Below are 16,740 nucleotides of genomic sequence, written 5' to 3'. Positions count from 1 at the left end.
TCGCTCTTGTGAAGACCCGACTGCCGGAACATGGGTACTTCTTTCTGATTCGTGGTCAGCAGCTCCCTTCACAGAAGTTGGGTTGGTCTTCAGCGATAAGGTTGGCAGGGTAAATTTGACGCTCTGCGATGTTGGAGTGTCGCATCGTGCGGGAGAGTCAGTAGGCGACGGTGGTAACGCTGTTAGGTCATTGTGATCAGCCCATACTTTCGCAGAAACAAGCAGAGACAAGCACATCAGATTTCTGTGCTCAGTTTCTTTTGAAAGGAAACAACCCAAACCAGGTTGGGCAGGACGGCAAGGTCAGGGTGAGTGGGAAAAGCGCTGCACGTACTGGTAGCAGCCGCGTATGCCAGAACCGATGGAAGACAGGCATGTTGGATACTGATCATCTTCCCATGGGCAAGAAGGGGGCATCGGCCTCGAGACAGAGCGGTCTCGAGAACTCAAGATGCCTGAGCGGACGAGTAAGGGGGAAAGGCGTCGGCCTATAGCATGACTTCAGGCGTGCAGGAACGGGTGAGCTGGACTCGGGGAGAGACGGGCGAATTTGCAGTAGGAAGAGATGTTCAGCCTGGGAGAAAGGCTAGTTCGGGAGGAAGAAACGAGACCGGTTGGTGCGGGTTTGGGGGGAGAGGCCCGATCTAGTAGGGAGCGAGAAGAGGGCGGGATGGCGAGCGAAGCGGAACTCGGTGGAAAACACGGTCAGAGGCGGTCGCCCGAGAGGCAGATGGCAGCAGACAGAGGGAAGAGAAGCAGAGAAAGGACGGAGAGCGAGATGGGGGGAGAGCCGCGAGAGAAGAGGAGGATCTTGTGGCGTTTCTGGAGGGAAAACGGGGGACGAGAGGGAGAGGGGTGAGTTGTCCAAGCTGGACGGGAAAGGCTTCTGATACGCAGGCCAGCGCGACTAGTCCGTCCACCCTCACCAAATCACCAGCCAGGTAAGACAGCACCGGCTGGCCCTTTATGATTGCGGTTAACGGGTTGATTACTGCTAACTAGTTACTGATTGCCGGGGCTGCAGATTCACTCTTCTTCCTGGACCTAGTCGTCCGACGAGGGCCGTATACAAAGTTGTCATCTCAAGCTTCCATCTCGCTGGTCGTGACAACGCTCCCCTCGACGGCTCCACACTGGTCTCGGAAAGTCAAACTGTGACGTGCTTATACTACGGATCCGCTGAGAGGAGGGCACCGTGAGGCGGAATCGCAGTGCTGTTATCCATCAAGGGATCCCCAGAGACGTGTCACGCCGACTTCTTCACGGATCCCTGGGGAACATCTTCGTCATGAGGGGACAAAGGGAAGGGAACCCAAGCATTTCAAGTGGCTGCAACGGTCTCAGATGGAGTACCTGAGTGAAGCTGCGGAGTCGATGATGGAATGGAGTCTGGATGGGCCACGTTTTGGCAAACTTTTCAGGGCCGAACCAATCCATCATCGGGTTCAGGTCTCTTGAAGCGGACCAGGCGATTCCCCTTTGCCCTCGGTGAAGCCTGGTCGCGCCTCGCAGCGTCATGTTGGCCGTGATCCCGTGGCTGGTGCTGCATTGTTACCTTGGAGTATTTAGTTGTTGATATTATTACATTAGTCACATAGTTGATGAACCGCGAAGACGATTTGTTTTTCACCGCCTGGTCGCCTTGAGTCCTCGTTGTCTGGCGTGGAATCATGCTCGTTCAAGGAATCAAGGGACATTGTAACCCGTCGACAGGCTCCCCCGTACCCGTCCATACGGGAGCCGGGATTGAGTAAAAATAGTCTCCCTCATCTTATCCAGGCCGTGAGATCTCAAGCAGCAGAGATCCTTTTGTGTCGTCGTGCAGATCGGATCGTGGATGTGGTCGCCAATCAGTCCTGCCACGTCGTTTGGGCAAATGCAAATTGGGAACAATTTGACTGAGAAAAGAATTTCCTCACGTTCGAGGGCTCAACAGTTTTGATTCCGATCGAATCCACTGCATCCGCCGGCCGTCTGTCAAATGATCGATGAGCATGCGACAAGTCTCGTGATGAGTTGGCATGCATGCATATCCAGCTGTCGCTGGCGGCCTCTTTGGCGCAGAAAGATTGGCTGCGGATCGCTCTAGTTCCACGCCAGTGAACCCCAAATCAAACCGGCCAAGGCCGGCTAAGACGACGAGCATTCAAACGAGGGTGGAAAGGCTGGTGCTGGCCGGGGGGAGGCGGCCGTCTGGCGACCGCTCGTCGTGAATCCTCACTCGAGATCAACGCGATCTCGCGAGGGCAAACAAAACACCCTCACATTGTTGAACACCAAATGAATCAGTCAACTAATAAGTTAGTTACTGGTTAACTAGTTACCACAGCTGACCGGGACTGATGCTCCCCCAGCCATCAGCTTCTCATTCAGTATTCTTGGACTCTTACCCTGACCTGGCCGGTCTGCTGGGACTTTTGGATTGTTGACACCGAGCAGTCAAAGATGCGATATCAAGGGAAATGCTCTCTCATCTTCGTCTCTCGCTTGCTGCTCCATGAGTTCAAACATGATGAGGCACTCACATCCATGCCACCGGGTGTCAAACTGCTCTTTCTGCGGGAATCAGTCTCTCAACGGCACTTTCCAGACAGTCCATGAAACTGTCCTTTTTATATCCTCGACATGCTTCTGCTTGTTAATCTGCGGCATGGTCTTCTATCCTTTCTCGCTTTCCGCTTTATGTGTATCTCCTTAGCTATCGTCAAAACCATCCTATTTCAACCTGGTTCGTCTTTGGGCGTCGGTCCTCTCTGGTGAACGCAACTATGGTTTCATTGATCTTGGAGTCCGAATCTATCACCAGAGATATACTAACCGCCCTTCGTGAAATTTCAACCGGCCCAGAGTTCACACGCTATCTGACGGTCAATCGTGAATTTCTCAGGCTAGGTGTTGAGCTATCGCTCAGCTGTCTAGTGTTGACAGAACGCACACTTCCGCGATTCTTGACATGCATGGAGCAGCGACCAGTACCTGCGGAATTACCCATTAGATCTCTGACCCTGAACCTGGTAGTCCGAGACCCTTCTCACACAGGAGAACCAACAGGCCTAGGGTCCGTGGCATATCCACTGTATTTCTCCAGTTGCAATATTATAGAGCGCGATGCCCTACTGCAATACTTTTCGTTTCGTGTCGATGCTCAGTCGGTTGCAGGGAGCTGGTATGATGACAATTATACGCCGATAGAGCCGGAATTTTATCACGGCCACCTTGTTGCTCTGCTGGAAGCCCTGCCTCCGACCTGTTCCAGTCTCGAGCTCGACACTGCAGGAGTTGAACGTTATTTTCACGGCGAGCATCTATGTGGACATATTGCTAGAGTTATACCGCGCCTCCGCCACATTCGTTTGCGGGTACGCAACCTCTGCTCGGATTTCATACACCTACCCGGAGAGGATGACCCGGATTTCGGCCAAAACATTTACCCCAACCTCCGTTCCATTCTGATAAATGGCGACATCCCGATTGGACACTCGATGTCCACGGGAGTCTGCAGTACTGTGGATTCCCCGAACTCCTTGCATGAAGAGATTATCCCGGTCCTCCTCTCGAACCACAGACTGCACATGCGTGGTCTGAATCGGCTGGAGCTATATGATTCAATGGTTGTGGAGGGTCCCTCAAGGGCATTTACCATGATGCGTAAGACAGACGTCCTTGATGAGCTGAGCTGGTTCTCACCATCCCTGTACCTTCCCAATTACCATTTCGACCGCGATAGACGACAAACCTGGCGCGTTATTCGGTCTGATACTGGCGAGGAGATCGTCGGGCCTCGCAACTCTGTGCCCGAGCTTTTCGAATATGCGTGGGATACCACGTCGGAGGGGGCAAGATTTCCTGTTGGCTGCGATGGGCCTGGGTTTCCCGTCCAGCGTGCCTTTGGCTGGCGGTTAGCTTGGGGCGGTAGCAACATCAGAGATTTCGCCGCGTACCAGAACCAACAGCGAGCCCTTTATCCTCCTGACTCTAAAGAAATGGCAATAATTTTGAGTCTCGATTTTATAGGGTGGACGCCAACAGGTTTTCATGGCGTGGATGCCCATCTATTTCAATTGCGGCCTATGAACACCCCTAATGGGCACCACGAACCCCTCCCCAATTAGTGAGATTTGTGTGAGCTTGTATCATTTGTATTCCTCCAACGCGAGAATGGTCTTGGCAGTACGGTCGGATGGAGCATTAGCATGGGTGGTGTTGAGAAGAGAGAATGGCCCAAGGAATCAGTATATATTACCAACTACATTTAGGTATGCATCGAGAACCCAATATCAATTCAATGACCCTGAACCAAAGCGGTACCAAATCGTTTAGTAGAATAGCCGCGGGGTATACATTCATATTCCGCCCAAAATCTCAGAATGTCACTGACCAAAACTTGCAAAATGAAATATGGCTTATAGGCATAATAAGGTTGTCTCATATTTGTTAGTGGTTATTTCTAGATATCCACGGTAGAGTCTTGTGAGTGTGCGTTGTAGCCCATTTTTCCGCCATGGAAATGATCGCGTTATCCCGGGTCAAAATTATAAAGGTTGCTCTCTCAGGGGAGACTACTTTGCAGTAAAATACCCTTTCTCTAAAACAGCTGTATCGGGCTGGTTCATGGAAATTATGGACACATCTTTCACCCCCTACATTTATCAGCTTCTTTCTGTCCTGGCCGCACGGCCGTGGCCGTGAGTGTGTCTTTGATAACTTCTTTCGAAACCTTGGGAAAGCTATGTAAACCGGTTAGTTTTTTGGTAGTTTTCAAAAAGTAGCCACTTCGTGGTGATAAATGATAAAAAAATCTGGCCTCGTACCGTTTCTTCAAGACTTCGATTAGCCCTGCCTTGGTCAGGTCGCTACCCGAAACGGCCTGTTTGAAATCAGGGAGAAGTTCTGATGGGAATTGAGCTTTTGGTTTCTGCGAAACTATAGCGCTATTGAGGTGAGGGCTGATTGTTGAAGTGGGTGCTGGTGTAACTCGTGAGGTAGGCCCGGGGGCCAAAAAGCCGTTGGTCGACGGTATGAGTGTCCGTTGCGAAGGGTCGGATACTTTTCCATTAACTGGCGCCGATATTGAAGGGTTGGTTGGAAGAGCTGCTCCTGGTTTCTTCCAATATGCATCTGAAAAGGGATCTATCGGAAAGTTGAAGGTCTCTGCGCCAATTATTGTGAGTATATATGATGCACGAAAAGAGGACTGCCCGACATACCTGACAAGATTTCCATCTGATACGTTCCAAGGAGTCCATGCGGTTTATTCCCATCTGTCCAGCAGATTCCAGTGCAGACAGGTTCCAAATCTCCCACAATCATTTTCCTTTTTCCAATTTCATCGTCTCCATCGTCTAGGAAATCGTCCATGTCTTCCTCATCGTCTTCACTCGCATCTTCCTCACCCTCAGAGTTAAGGTCCTCGCCTTCCTCTGGCTCTTCCCATTCTGCCTCGGAATCATAATCATAATTAACATCCGATATCACTCTAGAAAATGGATTTCGACAGAGTTTAATCGCCGTCCCGCTCGGGAGATGTTTGGTAAACGTTCCCTGATATGGAGGTCGCACATCTTCCCTAAACTGTAGTAGCTTCATTGGAATCTTCCTGAGGATATTTTGAGTATGTATTCTGTTAGTTGCAACCTTTTCCCCAGTGAGATCTATTACATGGCCTTTGCTAGCATCTGCATCATTCAATGCCATGACAAGCTCTCTCACTGGAGGAATCCCCGTTTTACCATAGCGTCGCTTATAAGGCATTATATTAAACAGTTCAGATGGCCTTATGGGTAGGTTCGGACCAGCAGATCCTTCCTTGTCCTTCAAAGATGTGTCTATCTTCTCGCGAACATGTAAAAGTGCCTCCGCATCTCGTTGAAAACGGTGTGAAGCCCCGAGGCACACGTGAGACTGAACGAAGAAAGGGGGAAACTCGTCACTATAGTCGGAGACGGCTTTGGTATCTGGCGATTGACTTGCACTCGCTTGGTTTGATTCTTCAACGGCCTTGGGCTCAACAGCTTTATTGGTGCTGTTTGGAATGGACGGCTTTGTAAAGAACGCATTCAACCTCATTTGGGACTGTGAAATCAGTCAGCACCAACAATTCAAAGAGCACGCAGAATTTCAACCCAAATTTGGGTTCGCATGGACATACTCTCTCTTTCTTTTTCTTTTCTTCTTCACGGGCTATCCTCTCGTCCTCCTTTTGCTTCCTCTTCTCCTCGCGCTTTTTCCTCTCTGCCTCCTTCTCCTCATCTTTTTTCTTCTTTTCCTCTTCCCGTTTTCTCTTTTCTTCTTCCTTTTCCTCCTCCTTCTTTTTCCTCACCTCTTCGCGTCTTCGCTTCTCTGCTTCTCTCTCCTCTTCCCTCCTTTTCTTCTCCTCCTCTCGTTTTTGCTTCTCTTCCTCCCAAAAGTTTGCGAGCCTCGTCTTTCCTTGCTTTTTCCTGGGCCTTTGCTTCTTTACTAGTGGGCGACAGCCTTCGCCTTTTGGCAGGGGCACCAGCTGGATGGGAAGCTGTTGAGAGGTTCGGCATGTTATTTGCGTCTGAAACAGCAATTGGGAAGGGCGGTGTACCGGGAAGGGGGCCAGGTTCGGAATTCGTTGGAGGGGACGCGAAGGCGGGCATAGGCCCAGGAGAAATAGTCGGCGGTTGAGTTGAGGATTGGCTTTCCGCGGTGTTGTCCATTCGGTATTGGTCTCCCGTAGGTTTGCTTGTGGACTGACTTGGTTGCGATTCGACTGGCAGAGGGTTGAGGATCGGTTCGTTCACGTCGTCATAAGGCCTCTTCTTCGGGGTCGCTGGCCGAATTGGGTGCGCCTGCACGGGGATTCCATGCTGCACTTCGGCACCCATGGTGTTTCTCTACTTAAATTTCCCAGAACAAAAGAACATAAGGTTGAACAGCTTCTGTCTCATATCAGGAAAGCCCGCAGTCCGTCAGGAATGGACGGGTGCGCAGTTCCCAAGAAATCGCGGCGCGCAAAGAAATTTCAAAACACAACAGTTGATAATTCCCAAAACCAAAGAATGACCGGGCAAACAAAGAGAAGGACGGCAATTGGAAGCACGAAAGCCGTTGATACTATTACTATCGAGTGTGATGGAGCAAAGGCCGTGAAGAGTGAGGTTTAGTGTTTTGACGCGTGAACACGACTCTTGGCGCGTTTCCCACTCAACAGAGCGATCAAGGCTTAGCATTCGACATGGAGACGGCCGATTAATGAGCGGAGGATCTCATATTAATGTTATTATTGGTTATTAAAGCAGTATAGACTAACTACAACTATGTCCCAGTTACAACACCACCCGACATGATCAATCATTCCCATTGGAAGAAGGTGGCAGCAACGAATACCTCGGAAAGGAACGAGATCTGGCTGAGACGGAAGAGTGCAACTGTCAAATAGCATAAAGAAGCTCTATACGAAAGGCACGCTGGTAGCTGAGGAACTGAAAATGGATAGAACTCCCAAACACCACTCGCAATGAATCCGATTTGGTTCCACCCAAATGAAAACGACAAGAAACACGGGAAATTGTGCGACATGTAGAAACCCCCCGCCAGCAACATCCGGCTCTTTTAATCACTTAGATCCGGATTGGCAACGAATAGTCTGACGTTGCCCAAGGTAGTTGTTCGGTCGTCAACGCTCCCCCTTCGTTTCAACTCTTCAGCGGCTTTGTATCGTCGGGCAGCTGCAGCAGCTCCGCTTGGGGCCTTCATTTCTGTAATCATTCCAAAATCCTCTTCCCTCTCGCTTGTATTCGACAGGGCGGTTCCAGGACGAGCGTTGTTATCCGATGCTGATCCTCCCTGAAACCCGGCCCCAGCATGATCCTTGCCCAAGACAGGGCTTTTCAATTCACCAGCAGTTTCCGCAGCAGGTGTTTCAACAATGTCCGGAATATCGAATCGAGATTCTGCAGGTTCGGCGTTGGGAGGCGTGCCGGCACTACCAATACTCAATCGAGGTTGGTTGGGCCGTTGAAGCCTATTGCTGCCAGCAGAGCTTCGTCCGCTTCCAGTACGACGATGGTACGTCGATCCATCCTGATTATCAAGGTCATCATCCGCGTTTCCGATTTCGTTGGCGCTGAGTCTCAATGGCACGCCCGCTCCAACCATGGTCCCGGTGGTGAACGGTGACGCTTTGGTCGCTGAGCTGTGTCGAATCTTTCCGCTGCTGATCAATGTACTTGTCCGGCCGGAGCCACCGCCTCCTTGCACCTCCAGGATCGCTCTTTGCTTCGCAACGCGTCGCTGGTGAGCCTCGCGCGGATCCTCGGTTTGCGATCGATCGCACCAGACAGTCGCCTTCTGTCTCCGCATTAGCGCGACATAGCCGACCTGGGAGCTGGCGGTTCGGCCGGAGGAGCTTCGTCGGACATTGTTCTGTGAAGCACTCATATGGCGACTGGGATGCGGATTGCCTCCCGTGGACGTGGTCGAGACTGTCGCATTTGAGGGGCGGCGGGAAGGAAAGGGGACGCTGTACTGTTGCTGGGGGTGTTGTTGTGGGTGTTGCTGCGGGGGATAAACAGGGGTCATCTGGCGGAGCGGGTGCATGGACGACGGGAGGAAGGAAGAAGACGCGGTGCGAGGACGATGTTGGCTGTTCGCAGGCGAGTTGTGCACACGGAGCGGGAGCGATTGTTGAGGGGTCGACGCATCGGCGCTGTAGAATTGGAGACCGGCATTGCCAGCGGGCAGCGGCTTGCGATGAGGGGCCTGTAAGGCTGGCGATCGGTAGTCGACCATGGTGGGAGTCGGCTAGGAATTACCACAGTAACCCAACGAGCAGCTGGGGGTGCATCCAAAGGTCACAGATACAAAACACGCGCCAGCGAATTGTCTCCCTGTTGGCTGGCAGGTGAAGCTAGCAATTAGTTGAATGGTTAACTATCCTGGGCTTGCGCGCTGCCAACAACAACGCTCGTCTTGGTTCCTCTTCAGCAGAACCGAGAAGCGAGCCAACTCTCAGTTTCCATCGGCAAATCCGACTCGAAAAAATTGTGTGTTGATGGACAAAATGTAACAACAAAAGCCCTGTTTGCCACTGGTTGATCCACTCGGGATTTCGCGCGAGAATGAGGTCAGCGGTCGCCAACAACCGCCAATATGGATTGGATGCTAACCGGGATGATCGGTCAAGGCAACGGAGAGATGTGCCAGAGAAAGTTGAGGGCATTCGAAAAGGAGAGCGCAGGCAGCAGAAGCAATATGCGGCTAAGCGCCGTGGTTGACCTCGAAAGCTAGTTAGTTCACTATCAACCAGACTTCACCATGTTGGTCACACCCACTGTAGCTTAAAGAGATCTCGATGTCATTAAGTACAGGAGTCCAACCCTATTTTTAGTGAAATCAAGCATCTGCCCCTACTCTAAAGCAAGGAGACACTGCTCCAAACGAATCTCGTCCCCAAGCCCCGACGCGCGAGCTGCAATGCAGCCACCACGGACAGCTGGTCTCTCGTGTCTGCCTTGCTCGCGGCTTCATTGGCCTCTGAAGCGAAAAAAGCTCACGGACAGGCCGTTTTAAGGTTGATTGTGGCCGTTTTGAGTTGAGCCTCAGCTGCGATTCGAAGAGCTACAAGTCGGGCCCAAATCCTGGGCCTGGTTCTGGCTTTGTTTTTACAGAAGATTGGCTCGCACTGTGTTTGCTGGCTGTCATGCCGTCAAGGTGCAAGATGAAGATGACTGGGATCTGGACCGTCATAGGCAGAAACTGCATCAGGTTTGGGTATGAAGTCTCATGCCCGTCTCATCGCAATTGTTTTAGCAACACTGGGAGTATGAAATCCAACATGTTCCCGACTCTCACCACTGCATGTTTCAGCATCCTCCTATATCCTTTGTGAATACATAACCAGACCAGGATAACCATGCTACTCTCTGCGGGACCGCAGAATCAACCTTAAATCACATACCACAAAAGCAAGGCAGCCGATACCAAATTCAAAATACCAACCTTGATAGAGGCAGCCTTGCCTTCCCCAGGTGGTGAGTTCGGTGGCGCATCAGGTGGTGCATCGGGGCCTGATCCTTGTGCTTTTTCGACGACATATATTTCTCCTGTGGAGTCGGAGACGAAAAAAAGCCGCCCTACTCGATCAAAGGCCATACCGACAGGCCTAAAACAGTCACCAGGGCATCTGCTGATGTCCTCATTTGTGACTACACTGATTGCAGCCTGCCTATCGGTTCGGGAAGCCATTGGCTCTCCGTCCTCAAACGGAACTCTTGCAATCCTGTAGCCAATGGGGTCATCGCGGTTCCTAGAAACGGGTGGTTAGAGTGTTTGTGGTGAACTTTGGGAGCAACGCAGCTCACCAGCTTCCATGGAAGGAAATGAACGCTTCCGATGATCCATTGAACTTGATATCCAAGGGAGCGGTGTGGCCCTCAAAGGTCAATCTTGGTGCTTGAATCCCAGCGCAATAATCGTCTGTTCTGCCACCGTCTTCGATATCAAGCGCAAACTCGGTGCCGACTTCGAAGTTGGTGTTATTCGGAATAGACTCGACATCCCAAGCAGCACTGCAATAAGGATAGCCATAATTCAGGCCTGTGGTGGAATTGACTGTTCCGTGGAAGTTCAGTTCTTCCCCAGGGTTATCATCATGTATATCAACCCCTTGACGCATGATGTTATCGATGGTGTTCTCGACCGTCCAGATACCATGTGTTCCAGGATGTTCCGCAATGCCCACAGAATTCCTCATTCCCCAGCCGAGCCGAATTCCATCAGCCGTGAAATTGTAGCCTCCCCTGGGTATTTGCTGCATGTCAAAGGCTTTCATTTGGCAGTGCCCAGTGGAAATATCTCCACACTCAAGGTCAATGTTTCCTGCACTACCCCTAACCACCACTAGATAATCACCCAAACCCGACGAATAATGCAAGGTTCGCGTCGAGTGACCAGAGTTATCCAGCCCCCTTATGATCACCTCCGGCTCACTCGAAGCAACTCTCCTTGCAACCGCATCGTAGTCCCAAGCATACACCGTTCCGCGGTCAGATGCATAAAGCTTCCCTTCGTCTGGGGACAAAGCTATCCCATGATTCAAGCGCGTCTTCACAGAATCATCTATCAAGTCGACTCCGTCTTCAACCTCCAAGCAAGTGCCGCCGTGATCTCTGAGGCGAAAGTTCCAAATCCCGGCAGACGACTGCACGACAAGTAGGTTGCCCTCGCGATCAAACTGGAGCGATCGGGGCCGTCGGAGGCCCTGCGCGATTACCCTCACATTGTAACCGTCTGCTGCAACTGGGGTGGAAGATGGAGTTAACGTCACCGTGCAGGCTGTTTGAGCGAACCCGATGTCGACCAGCTGTGCGGCGACAGCTGCAAAAGCGTAGAAACGCCTCATGGCTCTCAAGGGGGGATCAATAGTACTTATGTATTAAGACGTTCTAACGATGAAGCCTTTCTCTTGGGGAGAGCCTCCAGGGGAGGCCCTCTACGGCGGATTAAGTAGGAGAATCTTCGCCTTGGACGCCAATGCCAAACAGCCCAGCATATCTCGGCGTCGCGTCTTGGTGCACGACCACCCGCCAGTAATGAGTCGACTTCAAGAAAGAACCCAGTCAAGCATACGTCAACGCTGGTGACAAGGGTGTGAATTTGAGGAGATGTGACTTGGGAAATCGAAGATATTATTAAACAACAAAATACACCACTTTGCTGCACGGAGTTCAGGTGAGGGGAGAGCCTCTGCCACTTGTACCCACTGGGCAGTACCTATTGGGGGCGCTGACGCCACTGGCCGCTAGTAGTTGACCACCAGTGAGTCCGGCTGTTGTTTGTAGATTCTTTTTTATTTTAGAGAATCTCCGTATTCCTCAATAAATAGTGTGCCGACACTGGAGTAACCAAGTTTGTTCAAAATGCATTTTGTCGGTTTTATCTGCAGTTTCTGCGGCGTGGCCGCTATGTACGCGTCTGCTTAAAGCAGCATCACATCGATCATTTTTGGGGATATTGGATTTGTACGCCTTGATACCACAACACTGACTTACGACTTCTGTGCCGGAGTTGACAATGAGTTCTACCTCAGATCAGACTGCTGGCCTAACCGGCGTAGTGGCCGATAATGCTATCTCTCCTGAGCGCCCTATCCCGACGATGAAATCGCCTATAGACGGATCAGTTCTTGGCTATGCTGAGGATAAACCCGTGCATGGTAATGGCGTCAAAGAAATGGCGCCGATTGTCGAGCTGCTTGAGAATGCAGGAGTGTCTTGCTGCATGGTTGCCGAACCAGCGTTGATCTACTATGGGGCTGGACGGGTTATGACGGTTTTCCTTCCCGGTGCCAGCCATATAGTGCATATTCTATCAAATGCTGATGCCACCCCCTTTCGCATTTAGCAATGGATCGTCTGTGTTCCGGTTGATAAACTGGTGCAAGCCACCGAGATTATGCTCCAGCACAATGGTGTACTCGAGCCTTACCGAGCATCCGCCCTAAGGAGGGTCCGCGGGCTGGAGCGTCTCTTTCCCGCGATTCAAATTCGTCGGCCTGAGACTCTTTTTTGTTCTCATCTCTTCACAAGCAGTTCACATCCCTTGCACCCCTGATACCATTGAATACAGTGACAACCGAATTCCCTACCCAAAGTTATCAGTATACGCCCAAAGTTTATTGGAGACTTTGAACCTAGTAGACCTTGATGATCTTGTTGATGGAATGGATCTGACAACTGAATGGGGCGAAACGAATTTGAAGTTGGATGGCACGGCCGATGCAGCATGGGGTCGCTGGCGCGCTGATTTCCTGAACAATGGCGAAAAGGCAGAGGATGGTGATATTCCGCAGTGGTGTTTCAATCCTCCGAATCTACTTGAAATCTGGCAGGAAACAACCTCGCCAGAAGCAAAGCAGCACCGACAGGGTTGGAAGTATCACCCTCGCATGGCAACTCGGTTTCGAAGGCATAACCAGAAGGATCCACGGTTACGCACGCGGCTTTATTGTTGAGTGTTCTACCAAATTGTGTCACGGCACTTCGCTCCTTCAATCGAACCTGCAAAAGGATTTGGGTTAGAGTACAATCAAACTGAGGTCTCTTTCATTGCGGTGAGCAGTGAATCCAATCCAAAAGCCCAGTATTACATACTATCATGTCCACTAGTGTATGCTTCAGTTTCACAGATACCATTCAGTTTCAATCCAGAACATCTCATACAATGCCTCTTTAACAATTAACAAAATGTCCGGCAGGGTTCAGCTCATGGACAGGTTATCCTCGTCAGCTGTGATTTCACTTCCAAGACCCGCCAGTAACCATGGATAGTAGACCAGCTCCTCGGTCGTCGGACGCTGCTCAGGGAGCCAGCGGAGGATCCTCCGCAGAAAGCGTAGGAAGCCTGGCACATCTTCACCCTCAATATCTGCAGCTAGTCTCTCAAGAGATATCTCTGGGAGAGGAACCACATTTTTCCAGTTTCCTGCTCCGAATATGATTCGTCAGTACGTATAGAGTGAAAAACGAGATCGTTGTTGTAGAACTCGACGAACCATTTTCATCCCAAAAGGCCTGACATAGTCTGCTCTGGCTCCAGAACTCGACAGGCGGCGGTCCCAGGATACCGGCAAACTGCGCAATGAGATACCTATCATCAGGTTCTCCCGTCTCTGGGTGTCGACGGTCGAACATGGGCTGCGGAGCAACGAGATCCCAGGCCTTCAGACAGAATATTTAGCTAGCGAGAAGAGATCACCGAGGCGATGTCACTTACTACCATCGCAACGCTCCAAATATCAACCTTTACATTCCACTTCATGTGCATAACGACCTCGGGGGCCCTGTAGATATCAGGCATGATATCGTCGGTATGTCCCTCTTCGTCTATTACCCTGGCTTCTCCAAAATCACAGATCAAGGGCAGTCCTCCTTCCGGGAGAGGCAGCCCACGTATGCTGTAAATGGAGCGGTCTTTGAGAAATTTTCGCGGAGACGGGTTCTTGTATTCGTCTTCCTCCATCTCTTTGAACGTCGAAACATCATCAACGGGAAGGAGCAGATTCTTAGGTTGGAGATCTGAGAGGATCCGGATTAGCATTTGAGCAGCAAATGCGATGGGCTCCCACGGCTCACCATTGTGTATAATTCCGGCCTCGGTATGAAGAAAGTCCAATGTGATGAGGAACTGGCGGAGACATCGCTTCATTGAGTCCATTGGAATAGATCGTTGAGGAAAGAATCGTAAAAGTTGATCCATGCTCATTCCAAGTGCCTGGTGAACAACACAAAGGTGCTTGCCGTGGGGCCCTTGTATATCGAAGGACGTAGCAGTTTACGAACAAACCGGCAGCCTGGATGTCTTTCCACATTGGACGCAGCATTGATCCGATCATAGATGACTGTCTCGTCGCGTTTGATATATCTGTTAACATATATTTTCAGTGCAACATACGTGAAGCTATCGTCTTTGTTCCTAAGATGTGCATGTTAGATGTTTGTTTTCTGTCTGACTCTCTGTCTCTCGGTAGGCAACTGGAAGTTATTTCTTACCGGAGGTCGCGAGCAAGCCATACCTAGAAGTCGTTCCATAGCCAAGCTTGCAGACAACTTGATATTTGTCATTGAGCACTTCTCCGATACGGACGGGATAGTACATTTCCGCAATGTAGTCCGGCAGCAATTCCTCTTCGATAGGCACTGCAGGATCAAGTTCTGTGCATCCAGACGCCGGGAAGTTGCGAGGGCTCAAAGGGGCTGCGCCCAGGGTAGCCATCGCGTGTCGATGAACAACCATAGTGCTGCGGCTTCGTCGTGGTGTTGGCGGTTGATACCGCTGTCGAAGGAGAACTGGGAGGCCCAAAGAAGGCGCGCGGGGGGCGCGAGGGACCAGCGTTCCAAGCAAGCATCTAGCACGCACCGACCTCATGATGGTTGTTGATGTGTGATTGTTGTCTCATGTATTCCGTATGGAGGAGGCCCATGGGACTTCGCGTCGATGATCCTCAGCCAGGCCCTTGCACAAGCGCACTAGTAATTTTGGATCTTAAATATAAGGATAATTCATTCTTTCGTATTCTGTTTTCAGAAACTGGAGTAAGAGGAGTTCAATAAGACATTTTGACTGATCTGTTGAAAATGGAAGACAGTTATAGTTATACTAAGAGGACCCGAAAGCAGCCTTTAGAGCTTAGCCCCTGTGGTTTTCACAAGCGCTCCATTCTCGACGTCAAAATCTTTCCCACGTCTCCAGCCGAGCCATCGACTCAGAGTCTCCTCGCCTCCAGTGCTTGGACGTAGGGCCTTTGGTGACCACCCGCCATCCTGGGCCGAAAACGGTCGGCCTGGGGTACCAGCCAGATCAACAACCAGTCGCTGGTCATAGCCTTGATCCTCGAGCTCATCCATGGTTAGGACCGGGGTAGCACACGCATCTGTCCCATCGAAAACCGCTTCCCATTCTTTCCGGGTCCTCTCTTTGAATCTTTTCTCGAGGACGCCGCGCATATGGGGCCAGTTAGCCGGGTCTTCGCGACGTCCGTTAGAGTTGGGAGGAAATATGTCCGTAGCTGACAGCTCCAGGCCGCGCAGTAGGGCTTCGAAAAACTGTGGCTCCAGCGGGCCAATGGCAAAGTAATTTCCTGCGTCTTTCGTCTCGTACGTTCCGTAATAAGGACAGCCGCCATCGAGCACATTCGTTCCTCGCGGGCGGTTCCACATTGGGGTCTTTCGTGAGAGTCGCGGCATGGTCGCAAGATACGCAGAACCGTCAACCATATTTGCGTTGACAACTTGACCCTTCCCCGTGGTTTGGCGGGATAAAAGGGCCAGCAAAATGCCCAAGAAGCAAATGGCCCCTCCTCCAGCAAAGTCACCTAGTATATTCCCTGGCGGATAAGGTGCCTCTCCCGCTCGTCCAAGCATCCCCAGCACACCCGAAACAGCAATGTAGTTGATATCATGACCCGCCATATCCTTATATTTCCCATCGCGGCGAAAGCCCGTCATACGAGCGATTATCAAGCGAGGGTTTTCTTTGAGCAATACTGTCGTTGGGCACAGACCCAGCTTCTCCAACACACCAGGACGGAATGGATCTATTAGCACATCGGCATTGCGGACCAGCGAGAGTAGGACCGCCTTCGATGCGGACGCCTTGAGGTCCAAGCTGATAGAAGTCTTGTGTCGGGTCAGGGTATCAGTAGTGGGAGGTGGAAGAGGCTTAGAAGTCGAATGCGCGTTGGGATGAGGCCTATCAACTCGCAAGACAGACGCTCCATAATCGGATAGCAACAGACCCGCAAACGGACCTGGTTTGCAGTATCAGAGGAACTCGTCAGTTCTAGAATTGCCATAACTACCGCCCACTAGAGCTTTCTTGCTAGGATATACACACCTGGTGCTAAACCGGCGAGTTCGACCACGCGAACACCCTGAAGTGGTAAACGAGCATCGCTCATCCTGGTGGTGATGGCTCAAGGCGTGATAGATTAGCACAAGGGAGAGAGTTTCCGGACTGGGGTCAACATGGCCCAGAGCACCATTGCTATTTAAAAGCGCCAGAATCTGCCCCTCTGATGGCCAACGTGCCCATCGATGTTAAAACGAAACAGCCCGTGAACCGCGTCCCAACGAACGCCGGGCCGAGAGCAATGCTGGTTGTTTGGATTCCGGCGAGCCGAGGCATGGTTGCCCCCGCGCCATAGGAACCAAGCTAACTAGTGATCCCAGCTTGTTGCTCTTGGCCTGCACGATGAACATCACCAGGATGATGAAAAAT

At 51.2% G+C, this 16,740-nt stretch overlaps 8 protein-coding genes across 8 annotated transcripts; 3 read left to right on the top strand and 5 right to left on the bottom strand.

The window, feature by feature from the left end:
* Positions 1–565: 565 nt before the first annotated feature.
* Positions 566–1,646, top strand: UREG_03859 (uncharacterized protein; the record flags this gene model as incomplete). Its single annotated transcript, XM_002544296.1, has 5 exons — positions 566–855; positions 903–941; positions 1,025–1,195; positions 1,230–1,449; positions 1,599–1,646. The coding sequence occupies 5 exons, from the start codon at positions 566–568 to the stop codon at positions 1,644–1,646; spliced, it is 768 nt and encodes a 255-aa protein (XP_002544342.1).
* A 1,122-nt stretch (positions 1,647–2,768) lies between these two features.
* On the top strand, positions 2,769–4,112 carry UREG_03858 (uncharacterized protein; the record flags this gene model as incomplete). Its single annotated transcript, XM_002544295.1, has 1 exon — positions 2,769–4,112. The coding sequence occupies one exon, from the start codon at positions 2,769–2,771 to the stop codon at positions 4,110–4,112; it is 1,344 nt and encodes a 447-aa protein (XP_002544341.1).
* Positions 4,113–4,633: 521 nt separating this feature from the next.
* Positions 4,634–6,848, bottom strand: UREG_03857 (uncharacterized protein; the record flags this gene model as incomplete). Its single annotated transcript, XM_002544294.1, has 5 exons — positions 4,634–4,727; positions 4,812–5,151; positions 5,208–6,072; positions 6,149–6,733; positions 6,765–6,848. The coding sequence occupies 5 exons, from the start codon at positions 6,846–6,848 to the stop codon at positions 4,634–4,636; spliced, it is 1,968 nt and encodes a 655-aa protein (XP_002544340.1).
* A 727-nt stretch (positions 6,849–7,575) lies between these two features.
* Positions 7,576–8,754, bottom strand: UREG_03856 (uncharacterized protein; the record flags this gene model as incomplete). The annotated part of the gene is made up of 1 exon (XM_002544293.1): positions 7,576–8,754. The coding sequence occupies one exon, from the start codon at positions 8,752–8,754 to the stop codon at positions 7,576–7,578; it is 1,179 nt and encodes a 392-aa protein (XP_002544339.1).
* Positions 8,755–9,909: 1,155 nt separating this feature from the next.
* Positions 9,910–11,365, bottom strand: UREG_03855 (uncharacterized protein; the record flags this gene model as incomplete). Its single annotated transcript, XM_002544292.1, has 2 exons — positions 9,910–10,270; positions 10,326–11,365. 2 exons carry the CDS (start codon positions 11,363–11,365, stop codon positions 9,910–9,912), a joined length of 1,401 nt encoding a protein of 466 aa, XP_002544338.1.
* A 671-nt stretch (positions 11,366–12,036) lies between these two features.
* On the top strand, positions 12,037–12,976 carry UREG_03854 (uncharacterized protein; the record flags this gene model as incomplete). The annotated part of the gene is made up of 3 exons (XM_002544291.1): positions 12,037–12,321; positions 12,367–12,471; positions 12,617–12,976. The coding sequence occupies 3 exons, from the start codon at positions 12,037–12,039 to the stop codon at positions 12,974–12,976; spliced, it is 750 nt and encodes a 249-aa protein (XP_002544337.1).
* Positions 12,977–13,222: 246 nt separating this feature from the next.
* Positions 13,223–14,220, bottom strand: UREG_03853 (uncharacterized protein; the record flags this gene model as incomplete). Its single annotated transcript, XM_002544290.1, has 3 exons — positions 13,223–13,446; positions 13,517–13,682; positions 13,738–14,220. The coding sequence occupies 3 exons, from the start codon at positions 14,218–14,220 to the stop codon at positions 13,223–13,225; spliced, it is 873 nt and encodes a 290-aa protein (XP_002544336.1).
* Positions 14,221–15,143: 923 nt separating this feature from the next.
* On the bottom strand, positions 15,144–16,420 carry UREG_03852 (alpha-methylacyl-CoA racemase; the record flags this gene model as incomplete). The annotated part of the gene is made up of 2 exons (XM_002544289.1): positions 15,144–16,270; positions 16,357–16,420. 2 exons carry the CDS (start codon positions 16,418–16,420, stop codon positions 15,144–15,146), a joined length of 1,191 nt encoding a protein of 396 aa, XP_002544335.1.
* Positions 16,421–16,740: the final 320 nt, after the last annotated feature.

The sequence above is a fragment of the Uncinocarpus reesii genome, genomic scaffold, assembly GCF_000003515.1.
Source record: "Uncinocarpus reesii 1704 scaffold_2 genomic scaffold, whole genome shotgun sequence".
In the NCBI taxonomy this organism is placed as follows: domain Eukaryota; kingdom Fungi; phylum Ascomycota; class Eurotiomycetes; order Onygenales; family Onygenaceae; genus Uncinocarpus; species Uncinocarpus reesii.
Note: the sequence above shows the minus strand (reverse complement) of the source record. Positions and strands in the feature narration are given on the sequence as shown.